Below are 27,519 nucleotides of genomic sequence, written 5' to 3'. Positions count from 1 at the left end.
GGGGGGGGGGATTTTTATTGATTTGGGATGAATTACAATGGAATAGAACCCTCTATTTATCGGGAGAGGGAGACTTAGCCACCAAGCAATGAACCCTAGAATCTCTCTAAAACATTCACTACAAATACAATTCTATTTATAACAAGATCGATTTTTTTAAGGAAGTTAAAAAGAAGTTATGTTGCTCTAGAAGTAAATCGGTAGATAAGCTTAGATAGAAAATATAAGAGTTTTTTCTCTATATCAACCCAATCTTGGGTAGTGGGTATTGGCATTTGGCCATCCAATTTCCCTAATTCTATATCCATGAGTGATGTATTCTTATTTCAAACCTTAGCATTTTAGCTAGTTCTCTAGGTTATAAGCACTATTTAGGGTTCAAAAGACTTGATTAATTAGTAAATGGTGATATTTGTTCCTTTCTTTTAGAAAATTAATCACGTTTATCCCTAATTTTGCTGTCGGTCCAACTAAGTTTCTACCATTAAGAAAGTAAATAAACATACCCCTAACTCTAACTGCTGACCATTGTGGCAAGGGACCCAATCAATAAAAAAATGTCACGTAATTAATTTTTATTCTTTTTCCTTCTCTTTTTTCTTTCTCCTTTTCCCTACCATCAGAATTCGTTCCCTTTCTCTCCCTTGCATTCTACTATTATTTACCTTCATTTCACCCCATCCACCTCCATGGATTGGGAAACCACATAGAATCATTACTTGTCAATAAAGATACTATCGATTATGCTAATCAATTAAAAAATGGATAAAATCACATCCCATAGATTCACCCTTCTCCATTAACACTCGAAAAAGACTATAACCCTTTTTCTTTCGCCATTTTCAGATTTTCCAGGCTCCATTCTTTCGTTTTTTTGTACTAATCTAGAAAACATATTGATAACACCAAGAAAAGAAAAAACAAGAATTAGAAGAAAACAAAACCATAAAGATTTCTGTTTTTTTCCTATTGATTAATTTCCTGCTTAATCCAAAAAAGCATAGAGCAACGGAGATGGACCAAGAAATTGTAAGTAACTGAATCCTAGAAAGTTTGGATAGGTTTGACTTTTGACACCACCTAAGTCCCTTTTTCTTTCTCTGTAAATTGATAGAAAAAAATTAAAAAGTTTTAATTTTGTGATCTAAAAATACAGGTAAGAGATTAAAAGGGAAATTTTGGTATTAATATAATGGTGAATGAATGTGGTGTATTAATACTACATTGTTTATTAACCAAACCAAGGAAAAAGCAATTTCAGTTGTTGAGTCCTTTTTGTTTTAATAAACTGTGAAGACCAGCGATTTAAACAAATGAAGACTACTTTCTAATTGGTATGGAGTTATTTGGACCGATAGTAGAATTAGGAATAAACATGGATAATTTTTTAAAATAGAGGGACAAATCTGACATTTTTCTCCTTAATTAATACTTTCAACCACTATCCATTGTCTTCTTCAACCATCTAACTACAATATTAATGACGCACGGCCTAACTAGGGTTCACCAAGTTTCAATTGAACCATATTCACCTCATAAACATTTATCTCTTAAGGTTGATATTTCTTTCCTACTAGATATGAATAGCCCGTGCTAGAATTTGAACAAGATTTATTTTCATTCTTACTTTAGTTATGAAAAAAATAGCTTGAGATGGATTTTTAAAACATAATTCTCCTCTGATATGATGTGAACACTTAATTTCCTATTTTGTTATTCGATATTTTCTCTCAAAAGTTTATTTAAAGCTTCAACATGGTCATTACTAAGAGAGGCACTTTCTCCAAGAATGAACAACATGTCAGTAATTATAAATATTTGCTGGAAGTGTTATAAGCATCTGAGAAAATCAACTGCAGAATTTACAGGACTACATCTTAAGTTCTTGCTCATTGCAATCTTTACCTACACATTGTCTAAAACAAAATATGTAACCTATTAACATTACAAACCTGAAAAGGACACAACACTAATGTAGAATAAATCAAAAGGAACAAACTCAGCTTATTTGCATTCAGAGCATTTCATAAATTCAAGAAATTACTTTGGTCCACTTTTACAGAAAGTATCAAGTATAATAAATTATCAAATATGGTCCACTTTCATAGAAAGCATCAAGTACATATTTTAGAGTAGAGAGCTGGTGTTGGCTGTTTCAAGCTCAAACTGATCATCACAAGCCATATAAGCAATCTTCTGATTTACGTAACAGATAATTTCACTGTCAGCAATTAAGCGGGTTAACTCATAAGGCAACTTGTCCCGCTTCCCTTCGGATATACAAAGCCAAGCTCAACTTTTATTTATATAAGCACATATTCCAACCTAGATTTTTAGACAAATAGTAATACCTACAATGATATTTACAGCTCCAGGTCACATAAACTTTCAGACTATTTGAGTCGGATATTAAGCAAAAGCTATAAATTAATCCTATATACTACAGATAAAGTGATCAATGAGTACTACAAACAAAATGATAACACAAATGGTATACTATAAGTAGAAATGACTAAGAAGAGAAAGACAGCATTGAACGAAAAAGGGCACATTCACTTTAAGTGAGTCAGGTCATCATGTGGGCTCAATCAGAGGGCTGCTCCAAACTTGGTATCCAATATTTGGTGTTACATTGTTCCTTCCATTTGCCAAGGGACCTCAAAAAGCCCTATATAATTTTGTAACGCATAGCTCTTGGATCAAGCATTCAAACCCCACATTACTTCTACAAAATAAAGCGCGCGCGCGCACAATTATTGACCACTCCGACTCCTCTGCATCACTATTCTAGCTACAAAGAGGTTAAGTATTGCCCATTTTCACCAAGAAGCTCAGGAATGGTTAAGCTTGTTTGTTTTCCTTTAGGCACTCCTTGCTATCACTATAGCCGCAACATTTCTTGCTACAAATACCTACAACTACCTTGATGCTGTAAATACCTTCCAATTACATCTTCAAATTCTAAACTCAAATTAGTTCTTTGTTCTAACAAATTGTTTGTTATTCTAGTGATCAAGTTATGGCCCACATAGCTTGGATCCTCACTTAGGTATTCTTCTTTTGTTATGAGTTCATTATACATTCTCTTATTACTCACTTTCAGAATGCTTTTCAACCCACTTTAAGAATGCTCTTCCATGGATCAATTTACTTTGTTAAGACCAGTATTGGCCTAGAATACAAAACTATGTCTTCGGCCTTCACATTTTATCTTCATTCTAGCATGCCAAGTTGTTAGCACCATCCTTACATCCAACTAATCCCAACAATCTCGAAATTAATTTGAAGAATACTGAGATTGTGCTAGAAGGAAAAAACAAAAATTAACACATTTATGAATATATATTACAGCATGAAATACCGGAAAGATAGAGGAAAAGATTTCGTTAAGGAAAAACAAAGAGACGCAACTTAATAAAATTATTCCTACTTTTTACTATGACAAAGTTGGCACACGAATATAACAAATGTTGAATGAAATAGAGACGACTAAAAGCTTAGGCAATTTCTAGGTCAAATGTAGCTTTTCTGGATCTAGCAAAATGATTCACCTATAGCTGCTTTCCTTTTACGTACCAGATAAAAAGAACATGCAGCCAAATATGCTTAACCTGCTTAGTCTGATGATCTACAATATCAACTCAGAAACTTTCTATTTATAAAATTGGATTAGAAAGTTTCAATCCAATTTGAGTATGCGTAGATCAAGGCATTTTCCTGGCTTTTCATTATTTATGCCTCTTATTCGTAAGTTCAAATACGAAAAATGAAGTGGCAACCTATGTAGCAGGCTTCACTGTCAAAAATGTATCAAAACTCCAACATAGCACATTAAAATTAACCACAAAATTCTAAGCCAAATCAAAATACACAACAATAACCAATCCCTTTAAAAGTATTAACTGTGGAAGTCAAAGACGTATCAAAAGAAGGAGAAATGTAAAGAAAATTATAAGTTTTACAGTAAACAATGGACAAGTTCTAAAACAATTTAAGCATTAATTATTGTCTCATTTGAATGGTGTTAAACAACGGATAGGTATATTATATACAAATAGTTTAAGCTTGTGTTGTCAAAGGCTCATTTAAAGCGCGCTTAAGCACCAAAGCTCAAGGAGGGCGCTTCGCCTTGCTTAAGTTGCACTTTAATGTAGGCAAAGCACTAAGGTGTACGCCTCATTTCCCATGAGTTCTATCTTGAATCAAGCGGTGCTAAATGACAAATATTGTCAACAAATAAGTATATTAGATGTTGACAAAGACATTAGGAATGGGTTTGTTACTTCTTTCTTGAATTACATATGTATTTTATTTTTTTCCCTTAGTTGCGCCTTTTTTAACTAAAGCCCGCACTTTAGTTGCGGTTTGCACTTGAAGCCCCAATCGACCTGGAACGCTTTTTAGAGCTTTTCGCTTTTGACAATACTGAAGCATAAATTGGTGGTCTTATCTAAGGAACACTAAACAATGATGAAGCATGAATACTACTTGTGGAATGCACAATGAACTTGGTTCTTATGACAGAAAAGAGAAGTCTAGCCTACATGATGTATCTAAATATGCCATTTCATTTTACAAAATAAGACCAGTGAGTCATCCAAATGAAATGGAACTCTTGGATAATCACGTGGGAGCGAGACTAAGAGGTCACATTAGGTCCCAATTTCCACAAACATGGATCTATACTATTTCAGTAACTTCTTTCATATGTAAAAGCATCAAAATTTTAAATTTCCAATGGCATACAAAGTTTATGAGAGGCGTCTAATCAAACTTCAAAAAGTAAAAGACATGACATGCAACTTACCGGATAAAAAGGTGAATCTTACGGAAGAAGTTCGATCTTATATTTTGATTCTTTAGAGCTCCGACAAAAGGGTCCACCTGATATAAAATTGAGAATGAAGCAGGAGATAAGAAAGATAATAGCCACAATAAGTAATCCTAAGGAAATACTTCTTTTCTTTTACTCCTTTTTTCATTTTGATAAGATAAGAAAATTCATTAATGGAGTAACAAGGAGTTATTGCAAAAGACATACAAAAAGTAACAATTTTTTTGCCACTGGTTCATCCTCGAAAATTCCAAAAAGGTCAGCTTATTGGGAAAGCTTTCTATACTATTATTCCCGCACCAAAAGGATAAGTTATGGAGACCTAATAAGTCTTGCCAGATGAAAAGGCGATTCTTAAGGGCGAAATTCCAATTAGATGAAAAGATTCCATATTATTGGAAGGTAAGGAAACAAACACATCCAATTTCTAGTCATCAATTTACCTTTTATTAACTAAATAATAATATGTTTACTAATTTTGTACTAAAATAATTGCAATTGATGTACTTCGGAAATCAAAATTAAAAAAAGAGCAACACAAAAGGAAAGGGCTACCAAAAAAATTCAAGAACTTGACTTTGTTCAGGCAAAATAAAAGAGCTGCGTCAGGTGTCAGGGAAAACCCAATTCAATAACACCCAACCCCGCAAAAGTAAATTTTCAAAAAAATTAAATAAATAAAAAAATCCAAGAGTTCCCAGCGGCCAGCATAGAAATAAAAAAAAAAAGAAAATACTTGAACCACAAAGAAAATTGCAAATAAAATTTCCAAATGTTATAGAAGAAAAATAAAAGTGATACAGAATGGGAAACAAATCAAAAAGAGATACGCACCTGGGTTTTAAGTTGAAACGGCCGACAGAAGGGGATTAGTACAGAGAATGTTTAACCGAAACTTCCCACAAATGTTAACAAATTGACTGTATTAGAAGAATTGACGACTGTTACCTTATTGCAAATTTTAGCTGAAGCTTCAATGATGTTAATCTATCATTGCCAGTAACATAGAACCAAGCAAGGAGCATTCTTAAACTGAAAGACGAAGGAATGGATATTTCTAGACCAATGCTGTGTTTGGAATAAAAGGCATATGGCAAAGTTTTACCGAGCTAAATGACTATTCTACCCTTGGTCGATTCGTTCCCTTTCTCTCCCTTGCATTCTACTATTATTTACCTTCATTTCACCCCATCCACCTCCATGGATGGGGAAACCACATAGAATCATTACTTGTCAATAAAGATACTACCGATTTTGCTAATCAATTAAAAAATGGATAAAATCACATCCCATAGATTCACCCTTCTCCATTAACACTCGAAAAAGACTATAACCCTTTTTCTTTGCCATTTTCAGATTTTCCAGGCTCCATTCTTTCGTTTTTTTGTACTAATCTAGAAAACATATTGATAACACCAAGAAAAGAAAAAACAAGAATTAGAAGAAAACAAAACCATAAAGATTTCTGTTTTTTTACCTATTGATTAATTTCCTGGTTAATCCAAAAAAGCATAGAGCAACGGAGATGGACCAAGAAATTGTAAGTAACTGAATCCTAGAAAGTTTTGATAGGTTTGACTTTTGACACCACCTAAGTCCCTTTTTCTTTCTCTGTAAATTGATAGAAAAAAATTAAAAAGTTTTAATTTTGTGATCTAAAAATACAGGTAAGAGATTAAAAGGGAAATTTTGGTATTAAGATAATGGTGAATGAATGTGGTGTATTAATACTACATTGTTTATTAACCAAACCAAGGAAAAAGCAATTTCAGTTGTTGAGTCCTTTTTGTTTTAACAAACTGTGAAGACCAGCGATTTAAACAAATGAAGACTACTTTCTAATCGGTATGGAGTTATTTGGACCGATAGTAAAATTAGGAATAAACATGGATAATTTTTTAAAATAGAGGGACAAATCTGACCTTTTTCTCCTTAATTAATACTTTCAACCACTATCCATTGTCTTCTTCAACCATCTAACTACAATATTAATGACGCACGGGCTAACTAGGGTTCACCAAGTTTCAATTGAACCATATTCACCTCATAAACATTTATCTCTTAAGGTTGATATTTCTTTCCTATTCAAAAGTCAACACTTTTAAGCCACAATACTAATCTCATGCACTTCCAAGCGCCATTTCAAACAGCTATGTCCATGTTCTAAGACTGCATGGCTGTAACTCTCTTTAGTTCTGCGAAATAAGGTGTACCTTTGTGCCGGTTTCTTAATTTGTTCATTGTGCATGTTGATTTTCAGGAGTGCACAGTAGTATCGATTAGACATATCCAACAAATAAAATACTTGTTTGGGGTTCCTCTGCATCACATCATTAGATAAAAAGTCAAAGCAATTTGTAAAGCACAAGAAATGGAACACCTCTTCCCATGGAGAAATTTGCTTTTACTTTAGAAGGAAAATCACTTACCAGATTCATATCCAGCATTCCGAGAACTTAGACATGGAAACCTCTTCCCTTATTTACGGACTTTTGATATGAAGCTTCAAAAGTTCAAAAACCCACTGCTTCGATTCGAGAATGTAGATGCAACTTTGTGCTGTCGTTGTTACGTTAGACAGAAAAAATAAAAAAAGCTACAAAATAATAATAACATAGAAGAGGTCCACAAATGACAAATGGTACATCTGAAAGGGAGAAGGAGAAGTTTGAGAAAGAAGAGGCGGATATAACTTTGAGGAGGAGAAGGAGAAAGGGGCCCAATTGTTTAAAAAATGGGTACAAATTAAAAGTTTTTAAAAAATGGGATGACACTTGCTTCATATTCCATGTCAGTTTTTATATTGTATCTACTAAAAATACTTATTATATACTATTTTCTTTAAGAAAATTAATGCCCCCATCACATCTCGCTTCTCTCAAATTAGGGATGCCTTGTGCTTAGCAGTGCACATATTTCTTCTTCCTTGTCCGTCTCAAATCCCTTCTCAATCCCACCATTCCGTTGATGAATAATTATGTAGGTATTTTTAATTAGGTAGATCAATGCCGCGCCGTTCTTAGCAGCTGCTATCAAGGCATTGCCGGAGTCGGATATCGGGAGAGGGGGTATGAGAAAGAAGAAGCTGGGTTGGGGGTTTCACGACCAAAAAAGGTCAAAATTAAATGAAAACAAAAGAAAATAAGTATTGATAGCAGAAATGGCCACTTTTAAGGGATCTTCAGACATTTTTTTTCTTTTTTTTTTTGAAGAAGAGATTGGTTGGGGGGGGGGGGAGGGGAGAAGAAGAATGGGAAAAATGAAAAGGGAGGGGACAGTGGGGAAGAAAAGAAGCGTACAGGGTGAAATAACGAAAAGGGAGAGGGGGTGGGGGAGCCAATAGAAAATATAAATTAAATGGGAGTGGGGTGCGGGGAACAACAGAAAGAGACAATATCTCTTTGTTTTTTTTTTTTTTTAAAATACTTATTTTATCTTTATTTTTTTATTTTATTTTTGATCTTATTTTAATAATATTTTTCTTCTTATTTTACATTTCTTCTTCAGAATCTTTATATGCACCGCTCGTTGTCCGCGTGAATTACACACACTTTGTCCAGTTCAACCATTTTTGTTGCCGCATGTGTTTGGTCAACTGTTAAAGGGTTTAAAATATAGACTTTGATCAAGTTAAAGTGTCTAGATAAAAAACAAGTAAAGTAGAAGGACCAAAATGTCAAATTGAAACAAGTACAAGGGTTTAGTAGGCTATTATGCCAAGAATAGACGAATGACTTCTTTTTAACTTCAATTCATCATTGCAACTCAAAATAAAATTTATAACATCAATATGTTTTATTTACTTTTAAGAAATGTCCATAAAATGATCTATTTTTCTTTTCCTTACAAAGGCCCGAAAATAACTTGTTTACGTATTATCGGAAAGCGCATTAACAAATAATATACAATAACAACAACAACCCAGTAAAATCTAACTTAGTGAGGTCTGGGGAGGGTAAAGTGTACGCAGACCTTACCCCCTACCCCGGAGGGGATAGAGAGGCTATTTCCGGGAGACCCTCGGCTCTGAGACAACAAAACCCGAAAAAATAATATCGAATAAAAATAATATATCGAATAAAAATATATGAGCTTTCTAAATGTTGACTTGTGAAGAAAAAAGAACAAAGATTGTAAAAATTAACCAATATATGATAGGAAAGTGAGGATACTGTTAGAATCAAGATTAATATCAACAAAATGGATCCTTTATGATAGTCATGAGTATTAAATATTACTAAGGAGGGCATGCCCCTTTAGTGGACTTTATGTGACGGAACTCGGGTTAATCGAATTAATAATATATAAATGGTTTTACCAGACAAAAAGAAATATTATAAATGAAGAAAGGATCACGATCATGCTAGACTGACAACTAAATAACAAAAAATAGGTAAAAGTTTATATTATCCATAATTAATAAATACATCTGGATGTTGATTTGATCGATATTTTTGCTTGTTCAATATCAAAAGCCGACTTGATTTAGTTTTTGGCTTCTCTTTAACACCCTTATATTCGTTTAACCAAAAACAACACACTTTTTTCTTACTGGGTCCAATTCCAATCGATCCATCTCTGAAAGTAATAACTTGTAGAACACTAATTACTGTTATGGTATTTAAAACTTGCCAAAAAAAAAATGCTCTAACACAATGGGACCCGTTTTAAGAAGGCATTTGTGTCGAGTTCCAGATTGGAAAAGTTAACAATGAAAAAAGTACTTTGATTTTCTGTTGAACTTGGGGAGAACAAAAAAACGGGTGATTTTTAAAAATAGTCAGATTTACAACTGGTCGTTTAAAAATAGCCCAATTTCAAAAGTAATCGAAATTTAGCCACTTTTTATATAAAGATAAATCTGAGCGAAAACACTGTTCAAAACCCGGAAAATACTCCAGTATATTATGCTGGAGTTCCAGCATAAGTATACTTGAACTCCAGCATATTATACTGGAGTTCCAGGATAGTATGCTGGAACTCCAGCATAATATGATGGAGTTCCAGCATAAATACACTAGAACTCCAGCATAATATACTGGAGTTCCAGCAAGTATAATGGTCCAGTATAATATACTGGAGTTTGGAGCACCAGTTCTCCAGTCTCCAGTATATTATACTGGAGCCAGCAAAGTATACCGGTCCAGCATAATATGCTGGAGTTCATACACAAGTGCACCGAACTCCAGTATATTATGCTGGACCGGTCTCTATTTCAGCAAAACGGTGGCTATTTTTCATTGACTTGGTAAACGCTGGCTATTTTTGATTGACCAGTCCGAAAACTGGCTATACCGTAAAATTTTGGCCAAAAAAACGTAAAACATAAAAGGGAAAAGCAAGGAGTAAGAATAGCATTTAAGTTTGGTGAAAAGACATAATCGACCCTCTCATTAGAATATTGTTAGTGTGTTGTTAAGGATATTTTAGTCAAAGCAAAACTGGGTACATTGTTAACATATTACCTTCACGTACTATATTAGCAAAATCCTATATATATGTAAATAAGAATTTTCATAATGAGCGTAAATATTTGATTTTACAACACATAAGGTGTATATTTGAGGGAAAAAAAGGTAGGACGAAATCTTGTTTAATAGAAAAAAAAAGAAAACTTACACAAATGTCCCAAATAAATCTCAACTTACCAACCTCTAGCCATTAATCATAGACTTATCAAAACTAGCCAACAAAAATTGAAAAACCAAATAATAGGGTTCTTTCTCTCAAAGAATCACATGCAAAAATCACCTTCCATATTTTTAAGCGTGATTAGCAACACTAGATACAAGACGAAAAGGAAATTTTATGGATGAGGTAGCAAATAAGGTGATGAAATACAAAAAATATATGCAATATTCAAAAAATCTAAACAAAAAAGGAACTTTTCCAATGGGTATAGTTGAAATTCATTGAAAATATATAGATAAGTCAATATGCAAAATTTGAGGAAGATTGGAGGTGATTTGGACTGGTTTTGTATCAAAATTCGTAATTAAATCGAGTTCAAAAAAGTCTTCTGCGACACATGTATCAAACATGTATCACGCATGTATCTCACACATATGTATACATGGATATACATATGATACACAATATATACAAGGCCAAATACATATAGAGATCATTAAACTTGGCCCAATTTTTCATTTTGGCACTCTAACTAACTCTTGTTCCATTTTGGCCCTCCAACCCCAATTTTTGTGTTCCATTTTGACACAAAATTTTTTCTCCCAGGTAAAAATGCAGCACGTGCATTTCAGCTGCTACCCCCACCCCACTGTCCCCTCCCCCACCCCCGCGCTAAAAAATTTTTTTTTACTTTTTTTTTTGTAATTTCAAATTATTATTTTTTTTCGTTTTTTCTGCCCACATCCCATGGAAAAAATATTTTTTTATATATTTTCAGTAATAACTATGGGTTCAACTAAACCCATAACTTTCGACACGGAGCAAAAATTTGTATGTAAAAATTCATTAAAATTAAAAAAAATATAGATATAAACCCATAACATTTAAAAGTATAATGGGTTCTTTTGTTCCACTTTGACACAAAAACTTTTATCCCAGTTAAAAATGCAGCACGGAAAAATATCCAGCTGCTACCCCCCATCCCATTCCCCCCTCCCTCCCCCCCCCCCCCCCACCCACAATTGCTTTTTGTAATTTCAAATGATAATTTTTTTTGTTTTTTCTGCCCTCCTTCCGTGGAAAAAATATTTTTTATATATATATTTTCAGTAATAACTACGTGTTCAACTGAAACCATAACTTTCGACGCGGAGTAAAAATTTGTATGTAAAATTTTATTAAAATTATAAATAAAAAAAAATAGATATAAACTCATAACTTTAAAAATATAATGGGTTCAATGTTAAAAATATTAAAATTGAATCCATAGGATTTAAATTCTAGATCCGCCTCTACGTTGAGAGTATGAAATTTGGCTGAAAAAATATCCCTCACGCGCCTAAAGGGTGAGGCAAATCACACACTAAATCTAGTCAGCTTTGTGTTAAAGTGGAACACAAAAATTGGGGTTGGAGGGCCAAAATGGAACAAGAGTTAGTTAGAGTGCCAAAATGAAAAATTGGGCCAAGTTTAATGGGCTCTATATGTATTTGGCCTATATACAAATATGATACATATGTGATATATAAATGATACACAGTATGATACACATATCATTTTTTTCATGTTCAGTTTTTACCGAATTTTCAATTCAAACCACCTCAAAACTTCACCAAATCATCCCAAAACTGAGATTCAAGCTCCTTAAGTTGTGTACAATCTATTCTAATAAAACCCACTCAAAACAAAGCTAAAATTTGATATTTTTTTGCTACAAATAGCTAATTGGCTAATTTGGCTAATATTAGTAATATTTTATCAATTGGCCAATTTTTGTAATGAGCTACCTACAAATGGACATAGCTGAATCCCGGGAAACTTACACAAATGTCCCAAATAAATCTCAACTTACCAACCTCTAGCCATTAGTTATAGACTTACCAAAACTAGCCAATAAAAATTTAAAAACCAAATAATTGTAACGACCCGACCCGTCGTATCAGGTATTACCGCCCTGTTTTCCTCATTTATTGCTTCTTCATGTTTCATTATCAGCAACGAGTGAGTTAGAGTTGAATTGAATTGGTTTGGATAGGAAATGAGACACTTAGTCTCTTTAAGGAAGGCTTAAATTGGAAAAGTCAACCGGACGTTGACTTATGAGTTCGAAGGTTCGGATGTGATTTCCGATGATCCGGTTAGCTTCGGGAGATGATTTGTGACTTGGGAGCGTGATCTGAATTGGTTTTGGAGGTCCGGTGTAGAATTAGGCTTGAATTGGCGAAGTTAGCATTTTGGCGAAATCCGGTTGATATGTGAGATTTTGATCCGAGGGTCGGAATGGAATTCTGAGAGTTGGAGTAGCTTCGTTAGGTGATTTTGGATATGTCTGCAAATTTTCAGGTCAGTCGGACGTCGCTTGGTTGGGTTTTTGATCGAATGCGAGTTTCGGAAGTTTTTAAAGAACTTAGGCTTGAATCCGATGAGAATCGATAATTTTAGTGTTGTTTGATGTGTTTTGATGATTGGAATAAGTTTGGATAATGTTTTAAGTCATGTTGGTGCTTTTGGTTGAGGTCCAGGGGGGCCTCGGGATGATTTCGGATGGCTAACAGGGAGTTTTTGGAATTTCATACAGCTGAAGGCATGCTGTTTCTGGTATTCTCGCTTCTGTGGGTCTTGGACCGCAGAAGCGTGGAGCCGCTTAAGCGGAGCTGTGATCGCAGAAGCGGTCCTTGAGGGCTTGGCAATTTTCGCAGAAGCGAAAGGCAGTCCGCAAAAGCGGACATCGCAGGAGCGGGTGGTGACCGCAGAAGCGGTCCTGAGGATTTTAAGTTAGACCGCAGAAGCGGTTATTTTGCGCAGAAGCGGGAGCCGCAGGTGCGGTATCCCAACCGCAGAAGCGAAACCTTGCTGAGTTTAAGTGAACAGTGTTTTCACGATTTTGAAAGAGAAGAAACATTTTGGACTTCGGACTAAGGAGATTTTGGGCGATTTTTGAAGAGGGTTTCGAGGGCTATCATCAGGTATGGATTCTTAGACTTAGATTATGATATTATGGTGTAAAATCATGGATTAACACTGAAAATCCAAGGAATTAAAGGTTAAAAATGGAAGTTAGGGTTTGAGAATTATGATGTAAAAATGGAATTTGGAGGGTCAAACGAACTCCGATTTTGGTAAATTTTATATGTATGGACTCGTGGCGAGACGAGGAATCCGGTGATATGAATTTCGTAATTTTTCGAGAAGCGGGCCCGGGGCTCGGGTTTTGCTAGTTTCGAGATTCTTGCTAATTTTCGATTGTTTTCGATTGGGTATTGTTCCCTTAGCATATTGTGATGTATTCGCTCTGGTTTTGGTTAGATTCGACGCGCGTGGAGGCCGATTGAGGGGCAAAGGCGTCGCGAGCTAGGGATTTCACCGGTCCGAGGTGAGTAATACTTGTAAATGATATCCTGAGGGTTTGAAACCCCGGATTTGCACATCATAGTGCTGTATTGTGGTGACTTGCACGCCAGGTATGAGCGTGGGGTAGAGCACCGTTGGGGATTGTGACTTAGTCCGTCCCGGTTGTTGGTTTTATTGCGTAATTGACTGAAACTCCTTGTTATCATCATTATTTGGTTTGATTGCTATATTTGGGCTTCGTGCCAATTATTTGAATCCTTCAGGGATGGATATCACTATTTTTGCATTACTTTGCATATTATTTTATCACAGTCCAAGGTTTAAAATACTGTTTCGTAAACTCAACTATCTTTCTAAGATTTGAAAACCTAAATGATATTTTACTGACGTTTTGAGTTGAGACTGTTATTTTACTATTGCCCAAGGGGCTTATGTGCATTTCTGGACTGAGGATGGATCGGGCTGCGCGCCGCAGCAGTGTGATATTGATATTTCTCTTGGGCTGTAGGAGCCCCTCCGGAGTCTAAACCCCCACAGTGAGCGCGGGTACCCAAATGGATCGGGCTGCGCGCCGCAGCGGTCATATGCATTGCATTGCATTCATGCATTGGTTCCTGTTTGTACTACGTGTCATGACATTTAGCACTCTCATATCATTGGCATCCATGCTATTGCTTGTACTGTTTACCAGACACCCTGGTGTTAACTGTTTGTGGAGTGCTGTGCCCGAGGGGCTGTCTTATGTGCGGACTTGCACTATCTGATTACGCGTTCATTTGCTTGACTGTTGGAAAAGGATGTTTTCAAAAGAGGTTTTAAACTGAGCTAGATATTTTCTAAAGGATTTTCACGGTTTTACTGTTTTCTCAAAGAGTGGTACTGTCCTATATAGCATGATGGATTGCTCTTACGTGATTTCTTGCCTCGCAGTTATTATTTACTCTTATTACTCACTGAGTTGGAAGTACTCACTTTACTCCATGCACCTCGCGTGCAGTTGCAGGTATTGTTCACCCGGTAACGGGTTATTAGCTGATTGAAGGTATGGCTATTGTAGCTGAGTAAGGTGACCGCCAGCGTTCGCGGCACCGGATGTTGTCTTTTGATTTCCAGGATTTTTCCTTATATATTATTATTGGCCCTGTAGTTGTGTTCAGGTTTCTTTAGATGCTTGTGACTTGTGACACCCCGGTCGGGTTCTGTTGGGTTGTCGTTAAGCTATATTTATCTATACATTTATGTTTAATAATTGTTAAAGAAACGGATTGGGTTAGTTGGCTGGCCTTGTCTTCACGAGAGGCGCCATCACGACCGGGTATGGAAATTGGGTCGTGACAATAATAGGGTTCTTTCTCTCAAAGAATCACATGCAAAAATCACCTTCCATATTTTTAAGTGTGATTAGCAACATTAGATACAAGACGGAAAAGAAATTTCATGGACGGGGTAGCAAATAAGGTGATGAAATACAAAATCTATATAAATATTCCACAAATCTAAAAAAAAAGGAACTTTTTCAATGGGTATAGTTGAAATTCATTGAAAATATATAGATAAGTCAATATACAAAATTTGAGGAAGATTGGATGTGATTTGGACTGGTTTTGTATCATAATTCATAATTAAATCGAGTTCAAAAAAGTCTTCTACGACACATGTATCAAACATGTATCACGCACGTATCTCACACACAGGTATACATGGATATACATGTGATACACAATTGATACAAATATGATACATATGTGATACACAAATGATACACAGTGTGATACACATATCATTTTTTTTCATGTTCAGCTTTTACTTCGAATTTTCGATTCAAACCACCTCAAAACTTCACCAAATCATCCCAAAACTGAGATTCAAGCTCCTTAAGTTGTGCCCAATCTATTCTAATAACACCCACTCAAAACAAAGCAAAATTTTGATATTTTTTTGCTACACATAGCTAATTGGCTAATTTGGCTAATATTAGTAATATTTTATCAATTGGCCAATTTTTGTAATGAGCTAGCTATAAATGGACATAGCTGGTAATTTCCAAAAGAAAAAAAAAGGGAAAATCTTGCTTTCCCTCCAAAGTAGGAGGAGATTAATTTAATCCAAGTCATCCTTCATTCTACACCGTTGATTGACTAAAACATCAAACGGCTGAAACTCACGATCCGCGTCATCCCAAATTAACCAATCAATAGCTCGCCCCAACTTTTTATATAACAAATCTCTTTACACCATTTCTTTCACACAGTTCGAACTCAAAATCTCTCCGATTCCTACAAACTTTGCTAATCTCCTCTTACATTCCTCAAATCTTCTTAAAATGGCACCAAAGGCTGAGAAAAAACCCGCAGAGAAAAAACCAGCTGCCGAAAAAGCCCCACCGCTGAGAAATCATCAAAGGCCGGCAAAAAGCTCCCGAAGGACGGCGCCGCTGCTGCCGGAGACAAGAAGAAGAAGAGGGGAAAGAAGTCAATTGAGACTACAAGATCTACATTTTCAAGGTACTGAAACAAGTTCACCCTGATATCGGAATTTCAAGCAAAGCTATGGGTATCATGAACAGTTTCATCAACGATATCTTCGAGAAACTTGCTCAGGAATCTTCTAGATTGGCCCGTTACAACAAGAAGCCTACGATTACTTCTCGGGAGATTCAGACTGCTGTGAGACTTGTACTTCCTGGTGAATTGGCGAAGCGTGCTGTTTCTGAGGGTACTAAGGTTGTTACCAAATTCACCAGCTCTTGAAAGTTGATAGGTTTTTGTTATTTTTTCCTTTTGGTTTCTGTTGCGTTTATGAGTTCAATTAGAGTTTGGTGATGTAAAGAAGAACTTTTGGTGTAATATTTTACAGTTCTGCATCTATAGCAAAATTGGAAGTTGTGCTAATTTTTAAATTGAAATTGTCTTGAGAAAATTAATTGATATGGTTAGATTTGTCAGTGGCTATCAAGTGTATGTTTTCTCATTCAAATTCAACTGCAATTTAGTGTTAATCACAATATTTTTCACCTTCGCAACTCTCTGTCTCTCTCTCTCTATCTAATAAAACCCGCAATTATTGAATATTAATTATTGAATTCTTTAGTTTCATCACTAGATACTTTGGTGATAATTGCAATCTGTCCGCAATATTAATTAAATCCGCTATAAGTGTGGCTCATTTCGGTAATGCCTTATGTAGTTTACTATTGAAAGTTTTTCCCAATTGACAAAGTAGTATTGACACGTTTTCATTAAATTCAATTTGTGAGTATAAGTTCATTTTGTAATGGTGAAGTCCGGATCATTCTGCAATTATACTAAACAAAATGTAATAATTCGGTTAAAATCTCCTTCCTCTAAACCTCCCTCACAATGACTGTGAAGATTGAGTGAGGAGAAAGCTCCGAACTACCTCCAATGGAGGTTGTGGAAGCTTCTCGAAGAGAGAGAGTAACGGAGAAGACAGTAAAGTCGGTTAAGCAGAAAAATTATGATATTAACCAAAAACTAAAAATGATATTATTTTTTAATACATATATACAATTGACTTATTGTAATCCTAACTACCAATCACTGGCTAAGGGTAATGCTGACTCAGCACCAATACAAATATAAATATTATACAATATTCTCAATACCTCCCCTCAAGTTGGAGGTGAGGAAGTCACACCCAACTTGCTAAGTACAGAGTAGTGTTTGATCCTAGTAAGAGCCTTACTGAGTACATCAGCAAGTTGTTGTCCAGTGCCAATGTGATGTAGTGAAATGAGTTTCTCTTGGAGTTTGGTGCGAACAAAATGGCAATCAACTTCAATATGCTTGGTTTTTTCATGGAACACAGGGTTCCTAGCAATATGTAGTGCAGAGAGGCTATCACAATGTACAGGTATAGGTGGATTGATTGACACAGTAAGCTCTTCAAGCAGCCTGGATAGCCAAACAAGCTCACCAACAACCTTTCTAAGAGCTTTGTATTCTGCCTCTGCTGAAGAAAGAGAAATGGTTTCTTGTTTCTTAGACTTCCAACTAATTGGACTTCCTCCTAGGAACACAATGTATCCAGACACTGATCTTCTGGAGTCTGGGCAAGTTGCCCAATCAGAATCACAGTAGGCAACCAGGGAAGATCACTCTCATTACTGAAATAAAGGCCCATCGTGGGATCTCCCTTCAGGTATCTCAAGCCTTTAAATGGGGCTCCCTAGGGTCTTACATGAATTGACTGAGATGTTGAACCCCATAAGCTATGTCTAATCTGGTGTTAGTGAGAAAATTCAACTTGCCAATCAACTTCCCGTAGAAAGTGGGGTCAGAAAGTGGTACTCCTTCTTTAGCTTTCAATTTGATTGTGGGATCAAGAGGAGAAGTCAGGGGTGGACAGTGAAGGCATTCATAGTCCTTCAATAAGTCCAAAACAAACTTCCTTTGAGAGACAATAATGCCATCTGACTTGTAAAGAATTTCCAGCCCCAAAAAATAGTGTAGCTGTCCCAAATCCTTGATTTTAAACTTATCATGTAAGAAAGCTTTAAGTTGATCAATTTCTTCAGAATCAGTCCCTGTGAGCAACACATCATCCACATATACTGCTACAAAGACAATAGAGGAGTTCTGTTTTCTGTAGAACAAGGAATAGTCATGCATGAAGTGCACATATCCTCTGGAATATAGCACTTCAGTTAGCTTATCATACCACTGCCTACTGGCCTGCTTTAACCCAAAAGAGATTTATTTAACTTGCACACTAACTGTGGGGAAGACACTTCAAGACCTGGAGGGGTTTGCATATAGACCTCCTCATGCAAATCTCCATGGAGAAATGCATTATTCACATCTAGCTGTGAAATTTGCCACTTCTTCTTTGCTGCTATAGCAATGAGAGACCTCGCAGTGGTCATCTTGACCACTGGGGAAAAAGTCTCTGTATAGTCTACACCAGCTTGCTGAGTGTATCATTTAACAACCAGTCTTGCTTTGTATCTTTCTACACTACCATCTGCCCTATGTTTAACTTTATACACCCATCTACACCCAATGGCTTGTTTACCCTTAGGTAGGGGAACCAGATCCCATGTCCTATTAGCATACAAAGCATCAAACTCCTGTGTCATGGCATTCTGCCAGGCAGGATATACAACAGCTTCTTCATATGAAGTTGATTCTCTATCATTGGAAATGTTCTCTACAATGTGCTGACTATTAGGATGCAGGGCATCAGAAATGATGTGGTTATTGTTGGAGGACATGGCATGCAAAGAAAAATTGGTAGTACATTTTAAATTTGGTATTTTGTAAACATAATCATTCAGATGTGAGGGCAATTTATGCTCCCTATTGGATCTTCTGAAAGCTAGTGGTTTTGTCAGGGGCTGTGGGGATGAGGCCACATCTTGTAGTTGACCTACTGGAATTTGGAATTCATGAACAGAGGATACAGGTTAAGAAACATCAGGTGATGTGTTGGAGCTTGAAGAGTTGGCACTTTCCTGATTATTGGCATTGTCACTAATGTTATGATGCAGTTGAGTGTCAGCATGATCAAGAGAATTTTCAAAGAATGGTATATCAGGGAGGACAGATGGAATGTCTAATGTGGTGGAGTTAAGAATGAAGGGGAAAACTGACTCATGAAATGAAACATCCCTAGAAACATGTATTCTCCTAGTGTCCAGACTTAGTACCTTGTACCCCTTTGTACCAAAAGGATACCCTACAAACACATGCGGGCTGGTTCTTGGTTCTAGTTTATCTCTGAATGGCTTTGGTACTGTAGGATAGCACAGGCAGCCAAAACTCCTCAAGTGAGAGTAATTTGGCTTCCTTTTATATAAGAGCTCAAAAGGACATTTGTTCTTTAGAGGAATGGTTGGAAGTCTGTTAATCAAATATGTTGCTGTAAGGACACACTCTCCCCAATATTTCAGTGGCAATTTAGATTGAAAAAGGAGTGCCTTGGCTACTTCAAGTAGATATTTGTGTTTTCTTTCCACCACCCCATTTTGTTGTGGTGTATAAGGACAAGTCTTTTGGTGGTTAATTCCTTTGGATTGAAAGAAAGTGGCAGCTTCATTGTTGGTAAACTCTAAACCATTATCAGATCTTATACATTTGACAGTTGTTTTGAATTGATTTTCCACCATGGTTGTAAAGGCCTTTATTATTTGCAAGGCATTGCTTTTGCAGCTTAGGAGGTGTGTCCAAGTGGACCTACTGTAGTCATCTACCAAGGTTAGAAAATATTTGAAGTTGTTGTGTGTTGTCACATGATAGGGTCCCCATAAATCTACATGAAGAACTTCAAAGATTTCAGTGGTTTCAGTTGTTCTTTGGGGAAAGGGAAGTCTGGATTGTCTGGCCGTGGGACAAATATTGCATGTGAAAGGTTGTTTGTCAAAAAAGGTTGCAGGTATGGTAGGAATCCCTTTTATTTTACTAAAGGGTACATGACCAAGTCTGAAATGCCACAATACATCTATATTGACAACATGAGATGAACCAGAAAACAAAGCAGAGTTACTGTCTTTATTCTTGATGCTGTAAATGGAATTATTTACAATTGGAAATGAATTGAAAGATTGAGTTAGACAGTGTATACCTCTTACATCACTAGTATGAATGGAAAAACAAGAAGGATCACACTTATGTTTGGAACTACCTTTCTTCAGGCACTTGGAGCAAAGGAAATACAAACCATCCAACAACTTACCAATCTCCAGAGGCCTCTTCAGTGAAGGGGCCTGCAGCAGACAGGAAGTGTCTGAGAATGATGCAATACATTTTAAATGAGCTGCTAAGGAACTAATGGATACCAGGTTGAATTTGAATGAAGGAATGAACAGAACTTTGTACAGGATGATTTCAGGTGTTAGGGATACACTTCCAATTTCACTTACTTTGACTTTATAGCCATTTGGAAGTTTCACTAATAGAGGATAAGGAAGGCTTACTATGTTTTGCAAGTGAGATTTATCAAAGGTCATATGGTGTGATGCCCCGGAGTCTAATATCCACAAGTCAGCCTTTGCATTAAAGCATTTACATGATGGATTGTCAAAATCAATTGAAGAAGTGCAAGCAATCATACCTGCAAAGTTCATTGATGCTCCACCAGCCATGTTTGCACTAGCTGAGCCTTCTCCAATGCTTCCCGTCTGAAAATGCTGCAGCAGGCTAACAATTTGTCCATATTGTTCTTTTGTAAGGTTGACATTTTGGCTTTGGCTTTCTCCTTGAAGCTCAAGTTTCTCTCCTTCCTCAACACTTGTGACTGCATTTGCTGTGACATTTCTTCCCTTATTGAACTTTGTATTGTTATTGTACCCTTGTGTACCTTGTCTATACTGTTGTTGTGGTCCTTGATTGAAGCTTTGAGGATAAACGTGGAGTTTATAGCACTTGTCCTTAGTGTGACCTTGTCGTTTGCAATAATCACAAAAAGGTCGAGCCCTATTGTTCACATTTTGGTTTCCAGTTCCAGTAGAATAATTTGTTTTGAAATTCCTTCCTCCTAGGTTCGCATTCAATGCTGTGGAATCAATGTCTAGTTGATTTCTGGGCCTAAACTCTCTCTGTTTCTCTTCTTGTATTAGAAGGGCAAATGCCTGTGCCATATTTGGTAAGGGGTTCATCATAAGTAAGCTTCCTCGAACAACCGTATACACTTCATTAAGTCCCATTAAAAACTGTATGAGCCTCATATCCTGCTCTGCCTTATGCATGTTCTCCTTTGCCCCACAAGTGCATATACAGCTGCAATGTGCCTTGACACTGAGAGTATTCAATTCCTCCCAGAGTTTCTTCATTTTCGTGTAATAGCCAGTAATGTCAAGCACTCCCTGACTCAAGTCGTTGATTCCCTTCTGAATTTGGTACAACTTAGCCCCATTCGTCTGATCACATTGATCCTGTAGCTCCTTCCACAGCTCGACGGAATCGTTCACATACTCAACACTGTCAGCTATGTCTCTCATAAGGAATTTAAAATCCACGAGGTGACAGTATCATCACACCTTTCCCATTGGCGAAAGAATGGAGAACTCACAAGAGGTTTTTCAATATCTCCGGTTATGAATCCTAGCTTGTTCTTCACTGAAAGGGCTCTGAGCACACTCCTCCTCCAGGAGCGGTATCCAATCCCATCAAAAGGTACTGGAACTAGACTGGATCCTGGGCTATCGGAAGGATGTATGTACAGGGGACTCCCAGCATCGATTGTGGTCTGTATCGTCGCTGCTGCTGTGGTTGTGGTCGCTTCATCAGTTTGATCCGTGACCGCCATGAAGATTTTGTGAATAATAATCGAAATGTTCTTCGTACGGCTGAGATTTCTTCAGTCCGCTAACGGATCGTCACTGAATGTGTTCGATCCAAGTTTTTTTCCCAATTGTGATTATCGAAAGAGATTGAACAAAACCCTAGATCGCTCTAATCGACTGAAAATAGCAGAGAGATATGATGTGTAGTCGTTGATCGGACCTTCACTCTGTTACCATGTGAAGATTGAGTGAGGAGAAAGCTCCGAACTACCTCCAATGGAGGTTGTGGAAGCTTTTCGAAGAGAGAGAGTAACGGAGAAGACAGTAAAGTCGGTTAAGCAGAAAAATTATGATATTAACCAAAAACTAAAAATGATATTATTTTTTAATACATATATACAATTGACTTATTGTAATCCTAACTACCAATCACTGGCTAAGGGTAATGCTGACTCAGCACCAATACAAATATAAATACTATACAATATTCTCAATAATGACATTTAATTTTTGTTCACAATAAGATCGGTCATGGAGGAAGATTAATTTTAATGTTTCGAAATAGCACAAGAAATACAAGCTTATAGCCCGTTTTATTAAACAACAAAGAAATCAACCATCACGACAATGTTTGGGTCAGCAGCATATGCCATATGGGTCGCTAAATTAAGTTTCGTGTACTATTTAATAAATTAAATTTCTTTTCTTTTTATTCCTATTTTTTGGAAGATCAATAAGTACATTTTATCAATCGCCTTTAATTTTCCAAATCATTAATTATTCAATTGCTGAGTTTGATTAATTGTCTATAGTGTTTAATTTAACTTAGTTGGTTATAGTTGTAGGTATGCAAAAATTATTGGATGTAAATTTAATAAAATAATTTGGACTTCGTTTTAAATATAGGAATTTTTACATTCCTATACACTATATGAAACTATATTACCCTTCCTACTCAAGTTTTACTATAATTACATTTTATATACCCAATAAGCAATTATGTACATTTTAAGGGAATTAATGATAATAATTAGTGTCCTAAAATTACTCTAACATATCTTCCACTCCCCCACGTTTTTCTCTCCATATCCCCTCCCCCCTCCCCCACGTATCTTGCACAAGAGAGCAGCAATTCCACCATTGACAACCATTAAAAAGCTTTGAAGCTTTGAATTCGAATGGGTTTTCAAAAAATATTATTTGTTTGAATTGGATGTTGTTGCAAAGAATTGAGAATTCTCTCTACATCTCTCTCTATCTCTCAATCCCAAATTTCAGTAATGTAAAGCAAAGGAAAAGAGAGCAGCAATTCCACCATTGACAGCCATTAAAAAGCTTTGAAGCTTTGAATTCGAATTTGAATTTTCCAAAATCATTATTTGTTTGGACTGGGTGTGTTGTTGCAAATAATTGAGAATATGGTTTGGAGTTTATATCTCAATTTTGAGGGGTTTTGGTGAAGATTAGACTTGGTTTTGGCTGAATTTTAGATTGAAACTCGAAGAAGAAGAAGAAGAAGAAGAAGAAGAAGAAGAAGAAGAAGAAGAAGAAGAAGAAGAAGAAGAAGAAGAAGAAGAAGAAGAAGAAGACATGACATACATTATACTGCAGAAATTATAGAAAAATTGTAGAAAAATTGTATTCTGTTGTTTATATAATTTTTTTTATTCATTTAACTATTTTATGAAAGTTGAACAACATTGTATAAAAATTATATTTAAGTTGTATGATATTGTAGTTGTATATAACTGAGTAAAAATAATGTATGAAAATTATATTCTGTGCAGATACTTCATCAGCATTTCCAGAAATTCTCTGCAGCCTCAGGACTGGTTGCTAATCCAAATAAGAGTTGCATCTATTTTCGAGGGGTGAATCAGTCGACTCAGCAACAAATTATGGAGATTCTTGGTTATAAAAAGGGAGAATTGCCTTTCAGATATCTAGGGGTTCCATTGAGTACTAAGAGACTATCTACTATACAATGTGAGCCACTAATTGAGAAAAAATATTGCGCAGAATTCAGAACTGGACAACAAAGTATTTGTCATATGCAGGTAGAGCAATCCTAGTGAAGAATGTACTGTTTGTTATACAAACATTTTGGGCACAGATCTTTATACTGCCTAAGAAAGTTATACAGTTCATAGAGACCATCTGTAGAAGGTTTCTGTGGACAGGAGATGCTGAACCAACTAAGAAGGCCTTGACAGCTTGGGAAAGACTTTGCTCACCTAAGGTTGCAGGGGGATTGAACTTTATAGACATGGCATTATGGAATGAAGCTGCTATTTGCAAATTTCTATGGAATATATGTACTAGGAAGGAGAAGCTATGGGTGCATCTGGTACACACTTACTATGTCAAAGGCCATGCAGTGTGGAGTAGTGGGTACATAGGTCGGGTTGGTTCGGATTTTGCAATTACCAAACCAAACCAATTGTATCGGGTTTTTAAATCTATAGACCAAACCAAACCAACAAAAGTCGGGTTTTTCAATATCGGGTTTTCTCGGGTTTCTCGGGTTTTTCGGGTTTTTCGTTCCGATAAACTTGGAGGCTTATTTCATACCTCTATAAATGCAACAAATCCGGATACATAGATAATGCACTACTCTGAATTAAAGTCATTCTTTTAGCTATTTCAACCAAAGATAGTAATGATCACCAATAATTCAAAAGTCCAAGCTTCCACACTGCTTGCTCTATAAATTTTGTGTTCCATTAGCTTGTCTCAGTTAAATGCAAGCACTAACAAGCAGTCTTTTTTGTACAAGAACTAGTAAGAACACATATCAATTATTACATGCCTACAAGAAGGAATACCAAAAGCATAGCACAAAGCTTACTAGATTATCACAATCCTGGTATTGCATTGGTAACAATACAAGAGCAGTACAGGAGAATTATATGTATAAGAGTTATCACATAGGATCACTCAACTTTTTAAGAGTAGACATTACACCCAAGAGTCTTATAAATTAAACAAAAAGAGAATATATTAAACTCTAAGAAGTTGGGCATCTTAGTAGACATTACAACCAGAGGAGCATGTTTCCAAAATACTTGTAAAGGCATAATGACCTCACTTCCAAAAATAGTCATGAAGCAAATTTTAGTTAATCATCCCTCTAATCAATCCTCAAAGGTGGGTCTGCATATTCTGGAAAAAAAAAAAAAAACAATTAACATATTTAAATATTAAATAATATATTTATGTTAAGTATGGCAAGGGTAACGCATCTTCTGTGCAAGTCAAATATCTCGTGAGTGAACAAACTGAGCAGCAATTATAGAAAGAAGATTCATGGACAGCAATTAAACAATTAACATGAAGCAAATTATTACCTTCTTCAATTTGCTCAATTTTCTGGACTTCTTCTAACATGTCTTCAAACTTATATTCCTTGGAAGGTGATCGTATCCATTGTTGAGTACAAATAAGTGCTTCCACTGTTTTTGGTGATAAAGAACTCCTATAAGAATCCAGAATTCGACCACCTGTACTAAAAGCTGACTCCGATGCAACAGTAGAAATAGGAATAGAAAGAACATCCCTTGCAATCCTTGAAACAATTGGATATTTACTAGATGAAACTTTCCACCATGTCAAGATATTAAAATCCTTGATCTTCACCACATCATCCATCAAATATATCTCAAGATCAGATTTTTTTATAGTATTTCCCTCATCTTCCAAAAGTTTCTCCCACTTTGATTGCAACAAATCACCAACTTCACTCATACTAGTATCGCCTCCAATATTGTCATTAGAATCCTCAAAAAAAGAATCATTGTAGTTATTATACAAGCGATTTAAAATGCTTATCACATCTTCAGACTTCAATCTTCCCAACAAAGAACCAAATGCATCAGTAAGAATGAAGTTCACATACTTCATCTTGTATCTAGGATCCAACACAACAGCAACAAGCAATAACATATTCATATCCTCAAACTTACCCCAATATTTCTCAAGCTTACCTTTCATTCTTCCTGCCATATCTTTCAAAGTACAATCATCGCTTTTGGTATACTTTATAATAGCATTTCGAAGATTGAAAAATTCATGGAAGAAAGAGTTGGAAGTAGCATATAAACTGCCTGAAAATTTTAAAGTTGTCTGATAGAAAATGTTAAGAAACTTGATAAAAGCTTTCACTTTCTTCCAGTCGTCTGCAGATGGATTTCCTCTTAAAGCACTTATTTCTCGACAATACTTTTGATACTTATGGTCATCCACATACATTTTTGTAAAGGCTTTTTCAAATTTTAGAGCTGTATCTAACATTGTATATGTGGAGTTCCATCTTGTTTCAACATCAAGACTTACAAGACCATGAGTATCTATCTTAGCTTTCTCAATAAATGACTTGAAAGAAGCAAACCTTGAAGGAGAAGACCTAACATATTTTACTACATTTCTTACACGAGAAATAGGCTCAATTTGTTCATCTAACCCATCTTTTACAATCAAGTTTAAAATATGAGCATTGCATCTAACATGCAAAAACTCATTTTCAAGTATTACCCCTTTCCAATCATCAATACGCAACTTCAAATGCTTAATGGCAGCATCATTAGCACTTGCATTATCCAAGGTTACTGTAAATAAGTTCTCAATGCCCCAACCAAATAAACATGCTTCAATTCCCTTTGCAATAGTCTCACCTTTGTGATCCGGTGTTGGAAAAAAGTTCAAAATTTTCTTTTGTAGATTCCATTGATCATCTATCCAATGTGCAGTAACAACCATATAAGTTAAGTTTTGTAGTGATGTCCATGTATCACTAGTGAGACATACACGTTGGTTCTTAATAAGATTTTTAAGTTTTTCCTTCTCTTCATGATAAATCCTCAAACAATGTCTAGCAACAGTTACACGAGAAGGTAATTCGAAATTAGGTAAGGCTTTAGCCATTAATTTCTTAAATCCTTCTCCTTCAACAACTCTAAAAGGTTGCTCATCAAGAATTACAAATTCGGCAATCGCCCTCCTAATGTCATCCACATTATACACTACCCTTTCAGTAGCACCCGAACCACCTTCTAGCCACCCTTCCTTGATAGGTTTTAATGTTGATTGTCTCTTATCAATGACTCTAAAGGGAGATTTGTGACATGTAGAATTTAAATGCGACCATAATGTAGTAGTCCCATTCTTGCTACCTGCAGCAAATGTTTTAGGACAATAATTGCATTTTGCCTTACATTTACCTCCTTTAGCAATAAATTTGGAGAAGTGATTCCAAATCTCGGACGTCTCTCTGCCACTATTCCCAGATTTAGATTTTTCTGATGGAGTCGTTCTTTTTTGCTTCTTAGGAGGAGTGCGTCGATGAGGAGTGTCTTCACATTGTTTTTGAGCTGCCACTGGTGAAGGATTATTGACAACCACCTCCGCATCTGCTCTAGAAGTTGTAGTTTCCATTCTTAGAAAGAGTTCCTGCAAATAGAACATA

The 27,519-nt window shown here is 35.9% G+C and overlaps 1 protein-coding gene, 1 long non-coding RNA gene and 1 pseudogene across 7 annotated transcripts; 1 reads left to right on the top strand and 2 right to left on the bottom strand.

The window, feature by feature from the left end:
* Positions 1 to 1,846: 1,846 nt before the first annotated feature.
* On the bottom strand, positions 1,847 to 8,050 carry LOC109211776. Of its 5 annotated transcripts, none has more exons than XR_002065770.1 (3): positions 6,312 to 8,050; positions 4,808 to 5,754; positions 1,847 to 2,351 (listed from the first exon to the last, which is right to left on the bottom strand). It is a non-coding gene; the product is annotated as an uncharacterized LOC109211776 (long non-coding RNA). The 5 variants fall into 5 exon arrangements; XR_002065769.1 differs by lacking the exon at positions 6,312 to 8,050 and having other exon boundaries at positions 4,808 to 4,884; positions 5,669 to 6,304; XR_002065771.1 differs by lacking the exon at positions 6,312 to 8,050 and having other exon boundaries at positions 1,847 to 3,303; positions 4,808 to 6,304.
* An 8,034-nt stretch (positions 8,051 to 16,084) lies between these two features.
* Positions 16,085 to 16,697, top strand: LOC109211775 (annotated as a pseudogene). Its single transcript, XR_002065767.1, has one exon. The product of XR_002065767.1 is annotated as a histone H2B-like (transcript).
* A 750-nt stretch (positions 16,698 to 17,447) lies between these two features.
* On the bottom strand, positions 17,448 to 21,773 carry LOC109211774. Its single transcript, XM_019375347.1, has 6 exons — positions 20,613 to 21,773; positions 20,459 to 20,540; positions 18,867 to 19,207; positions 18,597 to 18,746; positions 18,087 to 18,510; positions 17,448 to 17,884 (listed from the first exon to the last, which is right to left on the bottom strand). Exons 1-6 carry the CDS (start codon positions 21,771 to 21,773, stop codon positions 17,448 to 17,450), a joined length of 2,595 nt encoding a protein of 864 aa, XP_019230892.1.
* Positions 21,774 to 27,519: the final 5,746 nt, after the last annotated feature.

This window comes from Nicotiana attenuata, unplaced genomic scaffold, assembly GCF_001879085.1.
Source record: "Nicotiana attenuata strain UT unplaced genomic scaffold, NIATTr2, whole genome shotgun sequence".
NCBI classification, from domain to species: Eukaryota; Viridiplantae; Streptophyta; class Magnoliopsida; order Solanales; family Solanaceae; genus Nicotiana; species Nicotiana attenuata.
Note: the sequence above shows the minus strand (reverse complement) of the source record. Positions and strands in the feature narration are given on the sequence as shown.

Bases quoted from the DNA above. Each gene is read 5' to 3' on its own strand.
- LOC109211774 (XM_019375347.1), bottom strand. From the start codon at position 21,773: ATGAGAGACATAGCTGACAGTGTTGAGTATGTGAACGATTCCGTCGAG. The intron at 20,541-20,612 runs GTATCCATTAGT...TGTCTGCTGCAG, and splicing joins CTTCATTCAAATTCAACCTG to GCCCCTTCACTGAAGAGGCC. The intron at 18,747-18,866 runs GTTCCCCTACCT...TGATACACTCAG, and splicing joins CTAATAGGACATGGGATCTG to CAAGCTGGTGTAGACTATAC.